Below are 22,918 nucleotides of genomic sequence, written 5' to 3' on the forward strand. Positions count from 1 at the left end.
GTCCACGGCTAGCTACCGTTGCGACCTTTGGTTTGGGCAGACTGTCCTCGGAATTGCTGGGAGTAGCTTTCCGCCTGGACTAGTAATCAAAAGTCCCGGAGATCAGTGGATTAAAGGGCCTCTGCATCCTTTGGTTTGGGCAGACCGTCCTCGGAATTTCTGGGAGTAGCTTTCCATCTGGACTAGTAATCAAAAGTCCTGGGGTTCACGATTGGATATCGCTGAGACCTTTGGTTCAGGCAACCGTCCTAGAAGGAACCGCTGGGAGGAGCGGGCTTCTGGACTAGAAGAGTAATTGAAGCAAAATTAGTAGCTGGCGTGTCGCCGTGACATTAGCAACCAAAAAAGGCCTAGACCTCTCCAAGTTAGAGAAATGGCTGGTGAGGAAAGGAGACAATCCATGGGAAAAAGGTTCCTTTAAAGACCAGAACCCCCTCCAATTCCTTCGAGACACGTTCGAAGAGTATTGTAAGGATAAAAAGATCAGCTCAGGAAAAAGAGATCTCTATGCTTCATGGGGTTTGTTTGTAGCCCTGCAGGATAGCTCGGCTACGATCAAACAACAGGAGCAACAGTTAGAATTAAAAGAACAAGAACTAGAACGAACTCTTAAAAGCCATGCCGTAGCACTAGAACAAGCGTGCCAAAACTATGAAAAAGAGAAGGGAGCGTTAATGGAAGAAAATAACAGCTTAGACCTTGAGTGGCAAGAGGCAAAGAATCTTAAGCTAGAGAAACGTGCTCTAGCATTGGCACAGCAAGACACGCTACCCGCCCTAAAAAAGGCTCAAATGCAGATAGCCGCATTGGAAAATGAATTGGAGCAAACTAAAGCCCAAAATAGCAAATTACAGATTGCCATAGAATACGTTTCAGCGAAAAACCGGAAGGCTAGAGAAGCAACTAGTCATGAGGCATGTAAAAGGGAGATAGCAGCCCTACAAAAGAAATTAAATATTAAAAAGACATTGATAGCAACTGTGTCGGCCTCTGCTCTCTGTGACTTCTCCTCAGACGAAGAGAGTGAGGACGAGGCAGTTGGGAAGTTCAGAGCAGAACAGCCAGCCCCAGTCCGTCCTGTGGTCACTAAAAAGACCACAGCCAGGAAACAGAATGAAGCTGAATCTGTAAAGGTAGCGAAGGAAACTAGAGCTTGGGGATCAGAGGATATTAAATTAGCACACCAGTTCCTTGGCCCATATACTCGGGATACGTCCATTATGTGGATGGCACAAACACATAGGGAATACCCGGGGATATCTATCAGGGAACTGAATCAGGTCCTGAAAGTGGCCGCCACTGGCCCGGACCAGGAAAAGATAACCCAGGCGATACAGAGCAGACACGCTAACGTCCTCCTCACCACCCTGGAATGGATGGCGGAATTACTATCTTACACGTGGGATGGAGATGACATAAGGCAAGTCTACTACAACCATGTGCAGAGCCCAGATGAGGCCCCTGCTGTATATTTAACCAGGATGGAATTCCTAGCAGAAGCAGCTAAAGTAGTATTACCCAAAGACAGTGGGGAACCAGATTATGAGAATCAAAATTTCATATCTGATGTGATCACAGGTCTCAATATACCCACCTTGGAGTTGTTAGGCATAACAGCCATGATAAAAATCACCTGGAAAGATCTAGAGGCTAAACTCTACAAAATTGGCAAATCTATGTTTAAAAAGAGTAGAATGAAAGCTGACTATGCAAAAAGGGAAATAGTTCATGAAGACTACCCAGCTAGATTAAGTGATTACGAGAAGGAGGTAGAAAGGTTCAGGGCTGAGAAATATGAGTTCCTAATAGACAAACAAAATCTAACCCACACTCTCCATGAGGTCAAATGCAGACTGGAGAATGCTTTAAAGCATGCCCAAGTCTCTGAACAGAAAGTTGCTGTTTTAGAAACACAGCTCACTCAGGCACAATTTGATAGCAGAGGCCAGCACCCTGCTTACTGGAATCAAGAACAAGATGGGCATGGAAAAGAAAGCCAGAACTGGAAGTTCCAAAACAGTGGCCCTGGTTCCAGGTCTTCTTGCCATCCCCAGCTTGCCCCAAGGGTTCCCCTTCACAAGCAGGCTTATGCTCCTAGGCAGACACAGTCAGCCTCTGAGCAATCCTGTCCTCACTCAGCCCAGCGGACCCCTCGAGACAAAGTCAGAATGGCAGCTTGGTCCCAGCTTAGAGCCACTGGAGCAGACATGAGGCAGTTTGATAAGCAGCCCACACATGTGCTACTTACTGCACTTTCAGATGCCATGAAGCCACCAGGGCACATGGCTCCCAAAGACACAGGGTTTGCAGAAAATGGAGATAGCTTCCCCAAGGCTACTGCTGTGGAAGATTTCCCTAATAAGGAAAGGGTAGGGAAACTTACAAACCCTACTCATGAAAAGGATTTAGAAATCCAACAGCTTGCTGAGAAAAATCAGGAACTCCAGCAAAAGTTAGAAGCTAGTAAAGAAAAGGAAACTGCCAGTCTCCTGCAACATGTCCTGGAGTCTTGCAGGGCCACATAGAGGAGACTAGAAATTCTGGAAGTGCTGGATAAGAGGAAATATGGCGGGGCAAACCCAGCTGTGCAGCCCCAGACTTCTTTCCCCCATGGAAATGAGAAAACAGTCCCTGTTTCAGTTCTGTTACCCCAGAATCATGAAGGAAATGTGGCTTCTGAGCCTATACTCATGGCACAAAGTATTTCTTTTAGCAAGGACTTGCTCCAGACACTCCTACATGAACAAGCCTCAGCCCTTTACGCCAGAAATTTTCTGTCCTTAGCTCATCCCATTTGGGGAATTTGAAGCCAGAAAAACAAAGAAACCTGGCTTTGTAAGGTCTAAAGGTAACAAAGACATCTTTTCCCTTGACTAAATAAGCAAACAGCAAAGCAATGATTTGGACTACAATTAGACCAGGCCAGTTCTCCAGGTGAGGCCTGGGGATCTCCTGGAATCCCAGCAAGGGTTCCAGCCTGCAGAGTTAGTTTTCTCTGCAGGGTAATGGGAGTTTGATGTAATATCTCCAGTTTAACCCTTCAAAATGCCATAATCAAGTACCTGAGGAAGAGAGGTTGGACTAGTTTTTGTTAAATCAAAGCTTTCAGAGCAAAATGTAAGAAAACCTTCAAACTGGCTGAAGGAAAATCTGTGGAACTCCCAAGTTCATCTTTCTCTCTCTTGCTTATAAAGTCAGAAAATATTTATTGCCTCAGTTCTATGAATTTTAAATGGTATAGCCTCTGAGCTTGTACAGAGTGCCTGCAGATTGGCCCAAATAGAACTGGCTAAAGTATTGCAAATGCTCAGCACTCTTGCCATCAGGAAGAAATGCTAATTGTTCTCCCTCTTGCTCAATGGAAATCTGTAGCAGTAAAGGTTTGATAAGTAACTAAGGCAAAGGAATAGAATTTTAAATGCATTGCCCTGAGAAATTAAATTTTTGTTTATCTCAGGTCTCCTTAAGGTACAAGCAACTCAGTGTCTTTGAGAGAGAGAACCTCATTTTCTTATAGACCTATAACTAGCTAGTGGCACGAAGAACAACAGTTTTTGCTTGCCACCATTCTTGTAAAGAACTTTTTGTCCCAGTATCTTCCAGTGGATTGCTGGCTAGGAAAGCTTTTTGCACAGCCTCAGAAAAGATCAAATTCAGTGTTTGTAACATAAGAGGTGGTGACTCTCCTTCTCAAAGATCACAACAACACAAGACAGCTAACCTCAAATGGGCAAGTCTGTCATTTAAATCTGAAAGTACAGAAAGGAGAACCTCCAGCTGCAGGAGCAGCAAAAACTAATGTAGTACTGATTGGCAAATCTCATGCAGACCCTCCTGAAATAAACTCAGCCAAATTCAGCTTGAGTTAAAGAAACTGGAAAGAGTTACAATTTTGAGCCCCACCCAGGCAGAAAGCTCATTATTTTCCTCTTCACCTTTCTTTGTAAAAAAAAAAAAAAAACTTATCAGGATCAGATAAGAGAGTACTGGCCAAATCCATTGTGTCTGTTTAGCCTTTTGTTAAGCTAAGCCTGCACTTCATCCAAGAGGGAAGGAATTTTGGTTTGTCTGTTAAGACCTTCCCCACCTTCCTCATCTGGGGGGGGGGGGTGGAAATAGAGTTGAGACATTTTAATTCTCATCTCCTGGTTTTGGGTCTAAAAGATATAATTTCAAAAGTTTTTATTACCAAACCTTTTTTTTTTAATATTGCAGTCTCTCACAGAGACAGACTCTTCCCAGCCAGAGAAATACCTGGATGGAAGATGTGCATACTACTGTGTTTTTGTAAGGTTGCCAGTCTCCAGGTGGGACCTGGAGGTCTCTCCCAAAATCATAGCCTTTACCCCAGTACATTGAGGCTAACGCCTCTGAAGGAAATAAGTGTCCAAGGAAACGGACTGCATGCCTTGTGATTTCCAAATTTGACCCAAATTTCCAGAAATCTCCAGTCTGGAGCTGGCATCCCAAAGTTCTACTTACAGCCAATCCTTCTCTGTTAGAGAAAATCCTCTGTCTGTAAACTGCCCTAATACTAAGAGTTCTCCTAGATTAGAAGCTTTCTTTCTGTTATTTATTTTTGCTTTACCTTTTAAGTCTTAAAATATTTTTTTAGTGGCTGGTACCAATCTCCCCTATACTTAGATTTTATAGCTTTAATTTTAAGGGAAACACTTTTAAAATAGTCAGCCTATGATTTCCATTGTTTTAAGGAAATGGTGCACCGAATAGAGAATTCTTTTTGTTATTTCTAGTAGTTTTTTTTTTTTTTAAATATAGGACAATGTTTTAAACCTTATCTCACAAATTTTGGTTCCTACAAGAAGTATAGGACATCTGTACACTTCCTTGGGGTAAAATTACCCTCTCCCTGTGCTTTCTCTCTCTTAAGCCTCAAGAACTAATACTCTTGTTTTTGGCAGAATTCCTGAAAGCTTTTGGTCTCCATTAGAAATTTGGATTCCTCAAACGTACTTCAACTATTGATATTGTCATTTGCTCTCTGAATGTCATTTATAGTTATGTTCCATCTATGAACCGTGCATTATCAATCTTCCCTTTTAGCTATTTGGTGAATCTTGAGTTTTAATTTTAATTTAATCCAGTCTGCCTGTGGAAAGAGGTGTCCACTGTCAGTAACGGAATCTATCTTAACACAGTTTGACAGCTCTGTTATGACAGCAGGTAATCTAGCTGGCATGCTAGGTCACAGTGACCTTATCTACAGGCTGGTTTGAGCCGGCTGAAGACAGGTGGAAAGGACCTGCTGAGTCAGCATGACTGTGGACTGCCAGGATTGGCTGATAGAACTATATATGGACTGTGCTTGCAATGCACAGGTCTCTCTTCGAGAGTACACTTGCTGGCGGAGCACTTTGGTCCTGTGTTTAATGTATTTGACTGCACTAGTGAGCACGAGTTGTATATATTGTAAATACACTATTTTAGCACTAGCTGCAGGTGTCTGGCTCACTTCTTTCCTGGGGCTCACTGTTGAGCACATCACACAGCTCTCTCTGCTAACACCCGCACCGACAGGGTTATGGGCCCAGGGCGGTTCCGCTGCGCGGAGGAGCACCGTGAGTGTTGAGCTGACCGAGAGTTGTGAAGGAGCCAGAGGCGAGGAACGCCGGTTGAAGGACAAAGAAGTACCAGCTATCTCATTCCGAGAGCCAGAGGGAGGACGGCAGCCAGCTTTGAGGAGGAGTCAGCATCATGGCTCAGCAGCAGCTTGCAGTGGCCGTCGAGAAGCTTAACTCAGCCAACTACGCGGCGTGGAGCCTGCGAATGGAACACTATCTCAAGCGTGAGGGGCAATGGCTGTTTGTAAGTAATCCCCCTGCCGTGTTATCTCCTGCCGAGACTGTGTTAGCCGAGAAGTTGCTGGCAAACATTGTGCTAGCAGTGGGAGATGACCAGTTGATATATGTGCGTGGGAAGGACACTGCCAAGGCTGCCTGGGACGCGCTCAGTGGGGTCTACGTTAGTACCACTGCAGGCTCCCTAATGGCCTTGACCAGGAAGATGTTCCGCACTTTAATGCCGGCTGGAGGGTGTGTAAGGCAGCACATCAAGAAGCTGACAGACTGCTTTGTTGAGCTTGAAGCCAGGGGCAAAACTGTAGCTCCTGATGACAGAGTTTATATTTTGCTATCTTCGTTGCCGCCTGAGTTTACACCCCTAATTACATCCCTGGAGACGGCTGATGTGGCGACTCTGACTATGGAGTACATGTGTGCCCACCTGCTTGATTTCCAAGAGAGGATTGCAGCTGTGAGCTATCCGGGAGTGTCGGCTGGGGAGCGTGTGGCTATCGGCTCGTCTGGGAAGGCGTCCAAGAACAAGCCGGCTTGTGCTGCTGGCAGACAACCAAAGGCTGAAGTGGAGCCGACTGCACTGTCTGTGAGGCGTTGCTTTGGTTGTGGATCATCCTCGCACCTTTTACGCGTTTGCCCAGAGAAAGGGAAGCGGCGTGGACGGAGGCAGCGAGAGCAGAGGACCACCAGCAGATGTGAGGAAGAAGCCCGGCTGGTCACTTCTGCAGGAGAGAGTACCGGGTCTGCCTGGATATTAGACTCTGGTGCAACAAGCCATCTCTGCTGCGACAAGGAGCTGCTGAGAGATGTTGACATTCCTGAACTCAGTTATGTTAGATTAGCCGACGGTGCTACCGCGGCTGTTACATGTTCTGGCTGTATAGAGTTTCCTGTTTTGGATTGCACATTGCAGCATGTTTTGTGTGTCCCCTCATTAAGATCAAATTTGCTAAGTGTAAGCATGTTAATTGACGATGGCTATCAGGTAAAATTTGAAAAAACCTGTTGTAAGATCTTAGGAGGTGGGGGGAAGCTGCTGGCTACTGGGAAAAGAGATGGGAATGTGTATGTGGTTCAGAGTCATTGTGCCCAGGTTGCACAGGTGTCAAATGTGCCAGTGCATGACCAATGCATCCATCTGTTCCACAGAAGACTCGGGCACTGTGGGTTTAGTGCATTGAAAAAGACCCTACAGTTGGTGCCAAGTCTGAAGGTAAAGCCCTGCAGGTGTTACTTAGACTGCCAAGTCTGTAAAAAGACTAAGAGCAGGGCTTGTGCAGTTGCTAGGCAAAGCAACAGAGAAAGTAAGCGTGCCTTAGAACTCATTCATCTTGATGTAATTGGCCCATTGCCAAAGAGTCTGTCGGGGAGGCAGTATTGCCTAGTGGCTACCGACGACTATACCAGGTATTCCTGGGTGTTTGCCCTGAAGCACAAATCCAAGGTATACAAGGTGTTTACCAAATGGGCTAAAGCGGCGGAAAGGGAGTTGGATACGCATATTAAATCTATTCAGTCCGACCGCGGTGGGGAATTTCTGTCTAATGAGTTGAAACGTTGGCTGCAGAACAAGGGCATTGCCCACAGATTAGCGAACCCGGCCACGCCCCAAGAAAATGGGTTAGCAGAGCGGCACGGAGCTATACTGCAGACTTTAATGTATAGCATGCTGGAGGATGCCAAGTTGCCAATTTCTTATTGGGCCGAGGCCATGTATTCAGCAGTGTACTTGCACAATCGAATTTGGTGTAAAGCTGTGAATGACTTGCCTTACAGAAGGCTATACAATAAGGTTCCAGACTTAAAGTTTTTAAGAGTCTTTGGGACGCAGGCTTGGGTGAATATTCCACTGAAAAATAGAAGGAAAGGAGGTGGCCGGGCAGTGAGCCTAACTTTTCTGGGCTACCAGCCAGAAACCAGGTGTTATCGCTTTTGCGATAAGAGGGCCAAGCTAACTTTCAGTAGATCTGCTACCTTTAATGAGCACGCCAGGTGGCCTGATTTACATGCTACTGAAAGAGAACTTGTACTGCTGCCAAGTACTGATAACGGTGCTGGAGTCCTGCCAAGGGTAATTAAGCAGGAACAACAATCTCCCGGCCGAGAGCTGGCAAGCAGACAGGCAGAAGGAGTCGAGCCCAAAGTTGGCACAGAGCCTCAGGTGCAAAGTCAGGAAGTGGAACTTCCAAGTCAGGAGGTGCAACCTCTGAGTCAGGAGGAGGAACAAGCCCAGGAGGTGGCATGCAGTGAGCTTGAAGGAGCCGAGCCTGGTGCGAGTGCAGGACCCCGGGTATCTGCTAGAGCCACAAAGGGTATCCCCCCTGCTAGATACAAGGTGCCTTATGTAACACTGGTAGTTAAACCAGACCCACCAGAGTTCCAAGAAACGCTCGGGAAAAAGGCTGAGGCGTGGAAAGTCTGGGTGGCAGAGTGTGAGGCACGGAACAGGGAGGCTGAAGCCAAACGCCAGAGGGAACTGGCTGACCAGGACAATGATGATGAGTTCCTGGATTGGAAATTGTGAACCTGTGAATATGATAAGCGTGTAATACTGCTGTCTAGGAAGCAATGTGAAAGCATGTGAGTGTAACATTGCATAGCATTGTGTGTGATATACAGTTATCAAGTATGTATGTAAACTGTGTCCAATGTTGAGATTCACTGTGTTTGGGTTTACTGTGTACGATAGATTAGGAGGTGTGTCAGTAATGGAATCTATCTTAACACAGTTTGACAGCTCTGTTATGACAGCAGGTGATCTAGCTGGCATGCTAGGTCACAGTGACCTTATCTACAGGCCGGTTTGAGCCGGCTGAAGACAGGTGGAAAGGACCTGCTGAGTCAGCATGACTGTGGACTGCCAGGATTGGCTGATAGAACTATATATGGACTGTGCTTGCAATGCACAGGTCTCTCTTCGAGAGTACACTTGCTGGCGGAGCACTTTGGTCCTGTGTTTAATGTATTTAACTGCACTAGTGAGCACGAGTTGTATATATTGTAAATACACTATTTTAGCACTAGCTGCAGGTGTCTGGCTCACTTCTTTCCTGGGGCTCACCATTGAGCACATCACACAGCTCTCTCTGCTAACACCCGCACCGACATCCACATGCTTATCTACCTTGTTACACAATTAGATGTTCTTAAAAGACCCCACCTTATGGGCTCAGTATCTTTGTTTGGTCTTAAGCAATATAATGACCACTGAATGGTTCTGCCTCCACCTATAGTATATCTTGTTAGAGCTAGGCTTTTTCTGAGTGAAAACCCTTTTCTATTTTCCCATGTTCTCAAGGAAATGAGCAATAACCTGTTAGATTCTTAACGTAGATTCCTCAGAGTTCATTTCTGATCATGATTTTCTTCTTGCTAATAAATGTCCTTTTGTGTTATTTTTGCATCTATAACCAGTTGGCTGAGCCTATCAAGGCTCTCCAAATTAAGTCTTGTTGTATTACAGCATGTTGCCTTCTAGCAACACATTCTTTGCACTCTGTGTATGCACAGAGGAAAATCGTTCTTTGGCACAAGCCTTAAACCTGGAGCATTGTGCCATCATCCTAGTTCTGCCTTTTACTCCATAAAAAGTTTCTTCTTAAAGGGATATGCTTTCATGCCTCAAGTCTTTCTTTTGACTTGTTCTTGCATCAACTCAGCATTTTCTCTTGGTACTACAGATGCCCTGCCACAACTTTTCTCTTTTTTTATGAATTGTTTTAGTGTGTTTGTCCAGGTATTAACTAGTATTTGATTTCTAGGATTCTGTCATTGTTTTGTTAAGTTTGCTCATCTTTTCTTTCAATATAGATGTGCAGGGAATCTGGACCTGCAAATCAAATCTAATGCATGCTCAGTAGTTCTAAGAGTTGTTGATAAGCCTGTTAAGAATTGTTTTATGTATGTGTAACCATTATGCTGCTTTTCAGAATTCTTGTTTTGTTAAGTTTTTGTTGAAATCTGTGCTCACATGTGAGATCGTTTTAGCTGAACTAGCCCAGAGAAAAACTGGATTTAGTGGGACCTGATCACCTCACTAATGTCCAGGTTTTTAATTTCTCTGATCTAGCTCACATATCATATAAAGCTAGCTAGCATTGTTCTATTGAGGCCTCAGTTTTTGTTTTTGAAGTTTTTCTATTGTTTTGACAATTTATTATATTCCAAAGCTATAGCAAAGGTTTTCTTTTGTCCCTTCGTTGTGGAACTATTTTCATTATATGGGGGAAGCCCCAACTATGGTCATTTTCCTGGAGCTCCAACCTTGTGCACAATGTTTTATTTTATGTTGCAACAAAGTATATTTGGGGTTGTGTTTTCTGAATTGTGTATGTTCTTTTCCTTCCTTGACAAGGAAAAAGCCTCCTAAAGTCCTGAATGCTTAGTGTAATAGGCAAACCTGCCCAATGCAGGCCCCTAACATGACATATGTAAGCTCGTGACGTAAAAGCTCACTGGTCACCATACGCTGGACAGGAGGACACTTCACTAATAGCTTTTTAAGACTCCTTTCTTCATGGTTGAATGTATGCATTTTTGATCTGCTTTCACTGCTCCCTACAATGGTACAGAATCATCTTCCATGTTGTCATGTGTGAATGTTTTTGGTTCCTTTTTGGTTCTTTCCTCAAAGCCCACTGTTGCTCTATGGACCATCGGTGATACAGGCAGAAAAGCACCATTGCCAATTCCATGCTGGGTTACAGGAAGAATTCCTTTTTGGCAACAATAAAGACAAATTTCACTGGGTGCTAGGGGGGGTGGGAAGACTCTTTAGTCCACCCTCCACTAGGACTTTCACATACCTAATAGGTACATGGAAGAAGATCCTCTTCAAACCCCAGTATAAGAAGCTTACCAAGGGGAGGAGAAGAAGAAAAGAAGACTCAAGGTTAAGATATGAATTCACTTCTAACCACGAATTCTAATGTACCTGTGTGTTTTTCTAATCAATTATTGTCATGATTGTGTGTGCTTTATAGATCAATTCTTGTTATTTATCTGGTTTAAATGGCGGTAATGATTTTATGAACTCAACTTTTATTTCAATGATTGTAACCCTGTGTTTTTAATACTATATGCCAGACAATGTTGCCAATGTCTGTTATCCCTGCATTGTAGTATTCAAGGAAGGAACATTTGGCCTATTGGAATATTTTTCAAATTGATTTTTGAGTAGTTTAGATAGTGGCTCGAACCTTTTTAGATAGACGGTACACCCCGGTAGACACCTGAAGCTACATGGACTCGCCGCCTGTCAACAACAGCTACGGACTTTGCTTGTTGTGTTATTCAAGACCTTGTCTCCAGTTGGTGACGTAGGTCTTGAGGGGGAGAATTGTGAGGAAAAAGCCCCCTACTTTTCATACATATGGACATCGTGATCACCAGTATGGTTGCCAGGGTGCCTGGAGAATTGACTCTCACACATCTGCTCTAAGAAGTAGACTTTGCCCACAGCTTCTAAGGCTTATGTGGCAGCTTTGCATTCTACACCTCTGGATGCGTGTTAGCCAGAACTCTGCTCCTTGTGTGCCCAGTCTTGGCCGCTGCAGTGGGGGAAGCCAGGCCACCATGTTTCCAGCCTGCCTCCATGAACCTAAGGCTAACAACACCAGAATCCATCGTGCTTTCCTGATTCCATCTCCAGCATCTGCTTTAGCTTTTGCATAAGGCGATCAAGCTTATCCAAGCATACCCTGCCAGACCACTCAAGCCTTTTGTCTAACGAAACCCAAGACAATGGTTCCTGCCCAGAAGATGATGAGAAAAGAGGAAGAACATCTCCTACCGCAACCAAGTCTTTTTGTCTACACCGGGGATACCTAGGTCAATATTTGATTCCCTATTGTCACCTTCCCAGATAATCCCATTTAACCTTAAGTATCCAGCCATTCCCATTCTTACACCAGACTAATACCTTGGAGCTGCCTCAGGCAATATTGCAGCTTGGAAATTTCCAGGTTCACCAGACTAAGGTGAAGTTCATTGGTCAAAGCTGGCATCCAATTAAGAGCCACCAAGGAACTCGCCATTGGCTCTGCTAATGTCCAGCCTTTATGGTCATCACAGAGCCTCCCCTTGCTCCTCCCGGATACCTCCCAGCCCCCGAGGGTCTAAGGAAGCCTATTTAACCTCTGACCCAAGTCCACTCATGTGTGCTTCTATCAGCAACCCATATTCCGCTCCATAGATCCATCCCCGATTCCTGATCAGTTTCGGGTCCTCCCCCATTCCCTCAACTGTCGCCACTGCAACCTTCCTTGAAGACTGCAAGAGGTACATATCGCCCTGTCTGTCTACCCTTATATGTTCCCCTATCAATCTAATTGTATTTCTTAGACCTGTGTGAATGTGTGATTGTTTTGTATTTTTATCTTGTATGGAAGAACTATTATTCTAAATAAATTACAATTGGTTTTATTAAATTAGAGTCCTTTTTATTGAGCATTACCCTCTGGATGGTTGAGGCTGGTATATATTGGTAAAAAGATTCCTAATGAGCCAGGTGCCCACCTAACTAATTCCCGAACCCCGTTTTGAGGGCATTTTGCTTAACAATACCTGCCAAGGCTGTATTCGTTCATGTTCCCATCTGTCTCCACCAGCCCTCTTCCTTCTCTCAGAGCTGGATGAGTAAGCAGCATATAAGGCCTGTGCCACCACATGGATGGAAGTGTAAATATTGTATGCCCTGAGAGGCAGGTATTCTTTCAGGATCTCCCAGCTCCTGTCCTCCAGCGCCTCTTTCTCTCTGAACCTCAGATGGCCTCTCACAGACAGAATGGGCTTTGAGGAGAAGGAATCAAATGCTTTCTCCATGAACTCCTTGATTAGAGGGTTACAGACTTGTAAATAATGATATATCATCCTTTTCTTTGTCTGGGTCATGAAGGAGAGAGATCCATGCATTAAGAAGTCAAAAGGAGAAGAAACACATCCCAAGCTGAAGAGGGAATGCAATGAAAGAGTTGTGATCCAAACTATATGCAGTTTGACATTCATTTTATGTTCAATAACATGTATGGCTCCTTCAAGCGTTACTATGGATAAAACATCTCCATAGAAAACAAGTACATTGACTTGGCCTTGAAGGAGGAATGTAAAAAAGTGTTGTATTCTTTGTACTGACCAATTAGTGAAAACAACACTATCTGAGACTGTATCTGCAAAGGCAACACAGATACCGCTCCTGAGCATAAGAGGTGTCAAGGTGCTCTTAAACTTTTCCCCACTCTCAGTGTCTGGGGCCAAGAGACCAACCCACGTCCATCGGAAATGCAGGAGCAGTTGGACAATTCCCAGGTACTGGGGTTCTTCCTCTGGAGCCATTTGGTAGAAAAAAGGAAAACAAGTTTTATCCTTAAGAACGTCCAAATTAAAATCATGACTGACCTAATGGTAGAAAGGACACATTTGGATTTAATCACCTTCAACAAATGAGATTAAATAGAAAAATTCTTCATGTAGCTTGATGGTGGCAGGGACTGTTTTCAGCCCAGAACTTTTCTGAGGGAAATCTGACACACTGTGGGGTTCCTTTCAATGAGGGTCTGACCTCCTGGCATCTTAACAGGAGGAGGGGTTCTGCTGAAGGGATGACTTTGACAGATAATAACCCAAAGTCTGTAACCCTCACAAGGTCATTCCGAAGGTGCTCTGAAAAAAAAATTGAAGTATTAGGGGGGAAACCCTAATGGGTACATGGGGGGAAATGCCAATCATATTGATGCAGAAATTTCTCCCTCACAAAATAATTTTTGCTCAAATGAGATTCTATTAGTCAATATTCCAAGATTTCCATCCTCTACCCCCCAGCCAATCCTTGACCCACTGAGGCAGGGGGAGGCCTCCAGATCAGCCTTGCAAACCCTTCACCAGGCTGGGTCTTCCAAAAGTTTTCAGCTTCTGAAAAAAGACACATTAAGGTCATCTAAGGCTGGGCCCAAACCAGCAACTTTGGGCTCATGGGAGGTGTCCCAGATCAGGCCAGTTCAAACAGGAGCAGATTATTCCTGGTCAGACTCTCCTGCATGAGTCGCCCATACTCTGTGTGGGGGCGCTTTGGCACAGTCAGACAGCCGTTATGCACCATCCCTTTAGCACAATTCAGGTTTATTTTTCCCCATATATTTTAGTGGTCATGAGCATATACACTCGGTGGCTATGTTGTTTTTTTTAAAGCCAGAAGTGGCTTGGGGCAGCCTGGCCAATTCAGACCACCAATCTACCTCGCTTGCGCACTCCTGCGTTCAGATACTCGGAAAGGTGGATGGTATGCAGCAGGATTTGGGACCGCTTTCAAAGTGGTAGCTTTTTGAGTCTCCTCAGAGATGCTGGAGGACAGGGTGGCTACGGGAGTGGGACAGGAGGCAGATGTGCATGTGTGGACTTGATTTTTTAATCTGTCTGGGGGGCCATGCCTGTGTCAGCTTAAACTGGCCGTCTGGACCCAGCCTAAGAAAGACAACCCCTTTTTGCAGAGAGTTTCATTCCTTTGTACTTGCTCCTCCCCAAGTCAATGAAGATTTTTTCAAAACCTTGTAAAATGAGAGATGCAAATGAACCACCAGAGGACCTGAATCAGACTCCTCTCTACTCTCATAAAAGCTGATTTTGATCTGTACCAGAAACATTTATAAGTCCATCAGGGGGTCTTCAGAGACATTGACCCCATCCCTGGTTCATACCTGATTAAAACATCTCTACCCCACCTTTTCCTCAAGATTTAAGGTGACTTCTCAGTGTATGATAATCATTTATCCATGCAAATGTTTTTTGCATCATTGAAATTTTTAGATATTCAGTCATTTCAAGAATTCTCAGATTGATTGTTCGTAAATTTAAATCATAACAGAAGTGATCTTTGGCTGGGATAAAAAATGTTCATTTAATACCCGAGATTTTATTTTATTTATTTATTTAGAAGTATAAATAAAAGTATATATTAGAAGTATAAATAAACTTCTGTTCACTCAGAGGGTTGATTCACTGTCAGAGATAGGTCATAAGAGAAAACAATCCTTTCAGTACCGTCAATGTACTCCTGTTGTTTCCTGGATAATGTATTGGTTTGCAACAGACAAAGAGACTCTGAGTTTCAGATGTGTCTGTTTTAATGGGAATGTGTCCCACATGGGAGAAATAAAACCCCGTGTCAGTGGTGGTGTTGATGTGGAAAGACAGACAATACTGCAGTGCTGAGTCAGAATTAAACATCACTACCCTTTCCCATTCCCTCCATTGGTTGGCTGAGCGCCACCAAAATGTTTTAATTTTTTCATGCTCATTGCCTTGGGGAGCCTGAATGGGTAGGACATTATAAAGATGTTTAAAATAAAGTAATCAACGAGAGCGCAGGTAATCTTCCCCAGTTGCCACTCTCCCAACTCACAAGCCTACATTGACTATCTGATCTATACCATTGAGTATGCACATAAAAACACAAATCAACTGGGAAGCAGGCTGAGATCAATAAATACTACTAAGGAAATTCACTGTAGCCATAGCTACGTGTTAAGTTTTTGTCTTCATGATATGTGACTGTCATGAAGTATGTGAAGGAAATTTTCTTCAGTGTGGAAGCATTTCTCATTCAGTAACATACTAAAGACTTCAGTTGTGAGGCACGTTCATAAAAAACACAGACATTACAATTGCAAAAATGAAAAACCCTGTACTGAGAATCAAATTCCATCTTGACTTTTCATTATGAGATGGTCTTTAACATTCAGATCAGGCCGTATTAAAATAATGTAACATTTGGGGATGAAGATGCAACCCAACAGTCCAGCACTGGAGGCCAGGATGGAGAAGATCTGCACAGCTACCATGTATTTCCCCTTTGTGCTCAGAAAGGTAGGCACAAAGGATACCCACACACTGCAGAAGACCAGCATGCTGAAGGTGATCAGCTTGGCTTCGTTGAAGGCCCCAGGAAGCTTCCTGGCCAGGAAAGCCACTGTGAAGGAGACGGCAGCCAGGAAGCCCATGTAGCCCAGGGCACCATAAAACAGGGCCATAGACCCTTCATTGCATTGCAATATCATCTCTCCATGATGGGAGTGCAGGTCAAACTCTGGGAAAGGGGGAGAGGTGCAAAGCCATATGATGCAGAGGGCAATTTGAACAATGGAACACAGAATGACAATAGAGTTTGCCAGACTCTTCCCCAGCCATTTCCTCATCCTGTTTCCTGGCTTGGTGGCCATGAAAGCCACCACCACAGTGATCGTTTTAGCCAATACAGAAGAGACACCAACAGAGAAGATGGTGCTGAAGGTGGTTTGTCGGAGAAGGCAGGTAACCCTCCTTGGCTGGCCGATGAAGAGAAGGGAGGACAGAAAGGAAAGCAGGAGTGAGGTGAGAAGGATGTAGGTGAGGTCTCGGTTGTTGGCTTTGACTATCGGTGTGTCAGTATATTTAATGAAGATTCCAAGAATTAGAAGTGTGACTACAGAGAAGAAGAGGACCAACACAATGAGGATAATCCCCAAAGTCTCCTCATAAGATAGGAAAGTAATATCTTTGGGAATGCACTGAGTGTGGTTGAGGTTGGGATACTGATCTTCTGGGCACTTGGTGCAACGATCTGCATCTGGAAAGAAAAAGAGTGGCTTCAACATCCTGTATGTCTTGTTCATTTCCACAACAATGTTTACTCCTTTATATTCCATAAAGCCTATGCATCAGGGTGAGAAATTAGACAGACAGACAGACAGACAGACAGACTGACTGACTGACTGACTGACTGACTGACTGACTGACTGACAGACTGAATAGCATTCCCTCCCCTGTCTGTCTTTGGGCTCAAAGTCAGTAACAAGGCAACAAACTTCAAGAATACAAAAACAGCAGTCCATTAATTGGATAAAAATAACCACAGAAGACAAAGACAACACTTTTTAAAATGCAGATTTTGAAATGGAGAGAGAATCCAGAAATGTGCACCTATTGAAAAACCATGAAGATTAAAAATGACAAATATTTATTACATATTTTAAGTTCTCTGCAGGAACTGCTGAGGCAGCTCAGATCAATGATGATACAGTGAAATATAAAAAGCACAAACTCCTCTCTCATCCCCAGCATCTCCAGATTAAGGGATGATGTAGTAGATGATGTCAAAGACCTCCACCAGAGACCCTGGAAAGCTACTGTTAGTCTGGGTAGACAATACTGACTTTGATGCACCAATGGTCTGATAACAGTATAAGGCAACTTATTATGTCCATGTCTTCACATCCCCCATCGAAGGCAGCTGAAAGATCAGATGGAGGGGGAAGGAGGCTGCCTTCAGATTTTGATCACCACATGGGAGGCACAGGGCAAAATATGACAGACTCATCTACAGGAACCCTCACCTAACCTGGCAGCAGTATGGATGAAAGGGAAAAGTGTTCATTTCTTGGAATCACTGAGGAAAAGAAGCAAAATTTCTGACTTCCAGCCACAAAAATTGCCAGCACATATATAGTTGATCTGTGTCAAATTATCCTGAAAATCCACCATGACTTACTAAGTGAAATATCCTGCTGGATTCACTGTCTGGTATCACTTGGTACACATTGAAACTTGTTTTCCATCCAGCACCAGCTAATTCAATGGAGGTTCAAACTAGATGTGGGGTTTCAAAATGTCATGCATTCAAATGGAAGTGCTTTATTATGACTAATTTCCCAAGTGATGCAGAGGCTGTTTCAATAGAGGCCATGGGACAGATGTTTCAGGTGGAAATGACTGCAAAGTTGGAAGGCTGAAGTCTTCTGTGCCTCATCCTGCTCTCCTTATTAAAATTGGTTCCTGCAGAACCTGGGAATTGGCCCTCCATAGTTGTCATTTGAAAACTTAACCTGACAATCTTTAAAATATATTTTAAAAAATGCAAAGTGGAAAACAGATATTTCCTCTTCATGACTGGAGATACCTTTTTCTACTCCCCCACCACCACCAAACATGGTGAATCCTTGTGGGACCCCATAGTTGAAAGCAATGGGGCCAAATAGCAATTTCCGTGCCAGTACCACCATCCAGGGGGGGTGGGGGGGTGGGCTCTCTCTGGGTGTCCTGCCCCCCCAGGGAAAGTGCATGCGCAATACATCACCTCTCCTTTCCCGGTGTAGTGAACACTGCGTGGTCACTGTCTGGCTATGCCTGGCAGATGGTCATTGCAATGGCCTCTCCTACATTACTACATCCGTGGCAACACCTTCTCGCTGGTCCCCCCCCCCCGCCGTTTTCACAGAGTTTGCACCTTATGGTGCGACCGAATGTCTGGCGGTATAACCGGATGGGCAGGCTGGGCTCACCAACCTCGCCAGCCAAGAGAAGGAAAACTCTAACATCAAGCCCAGGCAGACAGAGCTCGTTAATGTAACATCTACCACCTGGAGGACTCGCTGCCGGCATCCCGACTTACTGGGCCATGGCAGATGACCCCATGGTGAAAGGGTGGAACCTGGGAATTGGCACATTGCGCTTCACCTAAAAATTCCTCTGCGCAGGCCTGAAGGGTATCCACATCCACAACCCACAACATACCAAGTCCTACAGCGATGGGCAAGGTGAGAAACGGCAGGTGGAAGATGCCACTGGAAGCCGCAGTCCCGATCCTGCATGTAGGCGGTTCAGGGTATTGGTCGCCTGATGCTGACCCGGAGACAAAAGCATTTTTCGGCAGCACCCTGAACGACCAAGCAGCCTTATTTAGGGACAGCACTGCTTGCTCCGTATGGAGAGGGGCCTAGAAAAGGTGGCCTAAACAAAGCTCGTCTCCTCCCCCCCCCTTCAGTTGGCTAGCCGCGGTCAACGGGCATCCTTACTTGCGGTCGACAAAAGGAGATCGAGGAAGAATCGTACTGCTACAGTACCAACCTCAAATCAGACTTTTCCCTGCAGCCACTGTGGCCGGACCTGCCTGTCCCGCATTGGTCTTGTCAGCCACCAGCGAGCCTGCAACAGACGTGGACTACTGCACCTTTGTTAAATCTTTGTTCGCGAAGTCAAGCCGAGAGACCACCATCCAGAATTGGTCAGTCAAGAAGGAGGACTGAGCAAAGTGTGTTTTTCCACCACTCCAAACCCAGTCAATGTCCCCAGAATAATCAACATAGATGCACTCCCCATGTCACTCAGTCAGTCAGGATCAGTTAGGATGGTCAAAGCTGTTTGGGCCTCTAACAGATTTATATTCAAGAGCCACAGAAGAAAAAGATGGGATTGACTCAAACCTCTGATCTCCTGGAATGATTTGGGAAGAACAGAGGCATATTGGTAGATGAAAAGCTCTGCAAGGCAGTGTTCCTGGTTAATCTTTGATATCACTACCCTTTCAATAGATGCCATTGAAAGCAACAAAAGCTGCTGGTGCTGAACCTTTCTCCACATTCACCTCCATTTCCCCAACAGTCTCCTTTGAAAAGTGGAAAAGAAAGACTAGTCCACAAAGTTCAAGATCAGTGCTCAGAAAATAACGAACTGATTCCTTCCTCCATACCCAAAGGGAAGTCCTTTTCCCCCGTCACCCACCTTTCTGAGTGGAGATGGTTCCTTCTCCACACAAAGAACAGTTATAGCAGCAGATGGGCTTTCCTTCCAGCTTCACCTTCACATATCCAGGGAGGCAGCTCTTGGTACACCTGGAATGAGGCAGCATCTACACATAAAGACAAGGAGTGTTCTCTAGGGAAACCAGAACTGATTCATTTGCCAATAATATTTTATATATGTCTTTATACAATATTACATTTCATGTACCAACCACCATGATACTTATTGTTTAAATTGAAAGGCTCATAAGAGTCTCACGGAGGTTTAATGAAAAGGGCTTGTTTTTTGTTTTTTTGCCACTTTGACAGAGTGTTGGACTGGATGGGCCATTGGCCTGATCTTACATAGCTTCTCTTATGTTCTTATGTATGGTATGTTCTTATGTATGGTACTAAACAGATCTTTATACCTTAATAAAAATAGAAAGGAATTAATGAATAAAAATAAAAAGGAATTAATGAATTTCTTCACCTGCTTATACCAGGTGGGCCACACGATTTTTTCCTGATCAATGGTTAGCTTCATCTCCCCAGAGGCCTGTCTTTCTATGCTCCCAACTTTCACGCTCAAGACAGAAAAGTTGTGCAAGATGATCGTGTTTAGAATGCTTAACTTGGATTCCGGGTCCCTGTTTTCACCCAAATCCATTCCCCCCATGGAAGAGTTGTGAATCTGGGAGTGTCTCAGGAAATGGTGAAGCTAGAATCACAGAGAGAGAACAGCATTTAAAAAAACACAGAAGGCTCTTCTACAAATTTGTTGTAGCTGTGCTTTTGTTCTTAATTGTCAGTTGAATAAATCTAGAGTTTTATGCCATGCTCTCATCCAGCGCTTTTTTCTGTAGCAGGAACTCCTGTGCATTTTAGGCCACATACCCCTGATGTTGTCAATTCTCCAAGAGCTTACAGTAGGCTCTGCAATAAAAGCCTTGTATGCTCTTGGAGGATTGGGTATATCAAGGATGTGTGGCCTAATGTGCAAAGGAGTTCCTGCTACAAAAAAAGGTCTCCTCTTGTCGAAGCAAGTGATGAAAACTTCTTAATTTTAGCCTCACTGTTTCCTCCTCCCAAAGACTCAGGCACGTTAGGCTAAGAGGGAGTCACTAGCCAAAGGTTCTGTGGTAGACTGAAACTCTGAAATCCCAGTCCAACACACTAAACATTAAACTGTGTTGGCTCTCTATGAAATGGTCCAGGGCCAAACCATAGAGTTTTCCCAGAAATGCCTACAGCAGCCATACAGGGACATCACCGGCACGATGACAGCACTTCCAGGTGACGTCATGCGTGAGCAGACCACACGCACAACAGTTTCCCACTGTGGAATGCAGGGCACTTGGCAACCCTAACTGACAATGACCAAGGACAATTATTCCCCAAATGAATGAATAGGCTGTGTATGCCTTCATGCACTCTGTATTTTAAAATTCTGTTTTAAATTAGTTGAATTTCTTTCATTTTAATTGGTTTAGTTTCTTTAATTTGAGGACTTCTAAAGTCAAGAGCCCCGTGGCACAGAGTGGTAAGCTGCAGTGGTAAGCTGCAGTATTGCAGTCTACACTCTGCTCACAACCTGAGTTTGATCCCGGCAGATGCTGGTTTCAGATAGCTGGCTCAGGTTGACTCAGCCTTCCATCCTTCCGAGGTCAATAAAATGAGTACCCAGCTTGCTGGGAGTAAAGTGTAGATGACTGGGGAAGACAATGGCAAACCACTCCGTAAAAAGTCTACCAAGAAAATATTGTGATGCAATGTAACCCCAGAGTTGGAAACGTCTGGTGCTTGCACAGGGGACTACCTTTACCTTTTTAAACCTCTGATCTGGACATTTTTTTTTAATTTGATAGATTAAAGCCTAGTATCACCTTAGACACGAACAAAATTTGAGGGGAGGGTATCAGCGTTTGCGAGTCCAAGCTCCCTTTCATCCTATACAAGGAGGACTAGAGATCCTAGAATCCTTCGATCCCACTCTGTAATGTCCTACTGCAGACCAGAACCGTGACCCTATGAAAATTGTTTGCTTTGGTCTGCCTCTTTCAAAATCTTCTTAATTGAACTGTTACTTTTAATGCTGTGACTCAGAAGAGTCACTGTTTTTTTAAGGAGATAAAAGTTCTCCAGGGACAGCTGTCCATTAACGTACTCCAGGTATCCTCTTACCACACAACTATAACACTCTCTATATGAAGTCAACTCAGAGAATCCATTTGGTACAAAATGACATTGACGATGTTACTATGGATCAATGGTCCCATTCTGTAACCTTCCATAACTAGATATTTAACCCTGTCCATTTATTTATTTATTGAATTTCTATCCCACCCTCCCCTGCAAGTGGGCTCAGGAAGGGTTACAACCTATAATCATTCCTCAAAGAAGAAGATATCGGATTTATATCCCACCCTTCACTCTGAATTTCAGAGTCTCAGAGCAGCTCACAATCTCCTTTACCTTCCTCTCCCACAACAGATACCCCATGAGGTGGGTGGGGCTGAGAGGGAGGATGGAGCAGTTAAAGTAACTCTCACAGCAGTTCTTGTGACTTGTCCTCAGGGACGGCCAACCCACCATGCCCACACTCCACCAAAGTTGCATTTAATAATACAAAGCATACTTGCATCTCCCTGACCTCCTACCCCCACACAAATAGAACATTCCATTACTCTTCCTGTATTACTACCATATCCTGTATTACCACCGTACCTGCCAGCTGCATTCCAGGAGCCATTCAGATTTCTGAGGCCTTAGAGAATACCCATATCACAGTGATGGAGCAGATCAATGCAAATGAGGAGGCTTAAAAACTGCATGGTGTTAGCCCTGGACTCCCTCTCTGCCTATCACAGAGTATAACCCTCTGGCTTTTAGGCCAGACCCACTATGGACATCCAGTTGCAATGAACTATAATCATTTGGTTCCTGTGCCAGTCTCATTATGGACATTCAGTTTATAAGGACTATACAGCAGTGCTTCCAGCCAGGCCTCAGCAAGCTTCCTGCCTGTGCCTGTTACTGTGTGAACTGCCTATGCTTGCCATTCTAAAAGGACACCAGACTATGCTTCACTGACAAGCTGCTCAGCTCTGCAGACAGCAACTGCATCCCTGTCACGAAGAAGACAGCACCAGAAGCAGCCCTGATAGAAGCCATGTTCCTGAGATGTCCCAAAAGACAACCCTCTCTCCTGCAAACTGCCATGCAGAGGAGATGTCCCCATCAAGTATCACATTCCAGAGACCAGTCAATGCTTTGGATATGCAGATACAGGAGCAGACAGTCAACAATAAGCTGTTGCAACACCTTCTCACCAAACAAAAGAATCTTCCTGTCGCCCATCAAGACAAGCTTCTTACACAATACAGCAACATTGAAGATGATCCTCTGTCAACAGCCCATATCCCCCTTCCATTGTTATACCGAAGGTGTTACAATTCAGCTCTAGATTGACCACTCTAGTTTTTTTGTTTAGAATATGGTTTGCACTTAGCAAATAATCAACACCCATCGAATTCTTTTGTTTCCTTTCCTGGGAGTCATATCCAGGTAGGTGTA

General features: G+C 44.4%; 1 protein-coding gene across 1 annotated transcript; it reads right to left on the reverse strand.

Moving 5' to 3' along the window:
• Positions 1 to 15,502: 15,502 nt before the first annotated feature.
• On the reverse strand, positions 15,503 to 16,492 carry LOC132571846 (vomeronasal type-2 receptor 26-like). The gene has a single exon (XM_060238640.1). The coding sequence runs from the start codon at positions 16,490 to 16,492 to the stop codon at positions 15,503 to 15,505; it is 990 nt and encodes a 329-aa protein (XP_060094623.1).
• Positions 16,493 to 22,918: the final 6,426 nt, after the last annotated feature.

Source organism: Heteronotia binoei, chromosome 5, assembly GCF_032191835.1.
Source record: "Heteronotia binoei isolate CCM8104 ecotype False Entrance Well chromosome 5, APGP_CSIRO_Hbin_v1, whole genome shotgun sequence".
Lineage (NCBI taxonomy): Eukaryota > Metazoa > Chordata > Lepidosauria > Squamata > Gekkonidae > Heteronotia > Heteronotia binoei.

Coding starts and splice junctions, on each gene's coding strand:
- LOC132571846 (XM_060238640.1), bottom strand. CDS start 16,492: ATGGAATATAAAGGAGTAAACATTGTTGTGGAAATGAACAAGACATAC.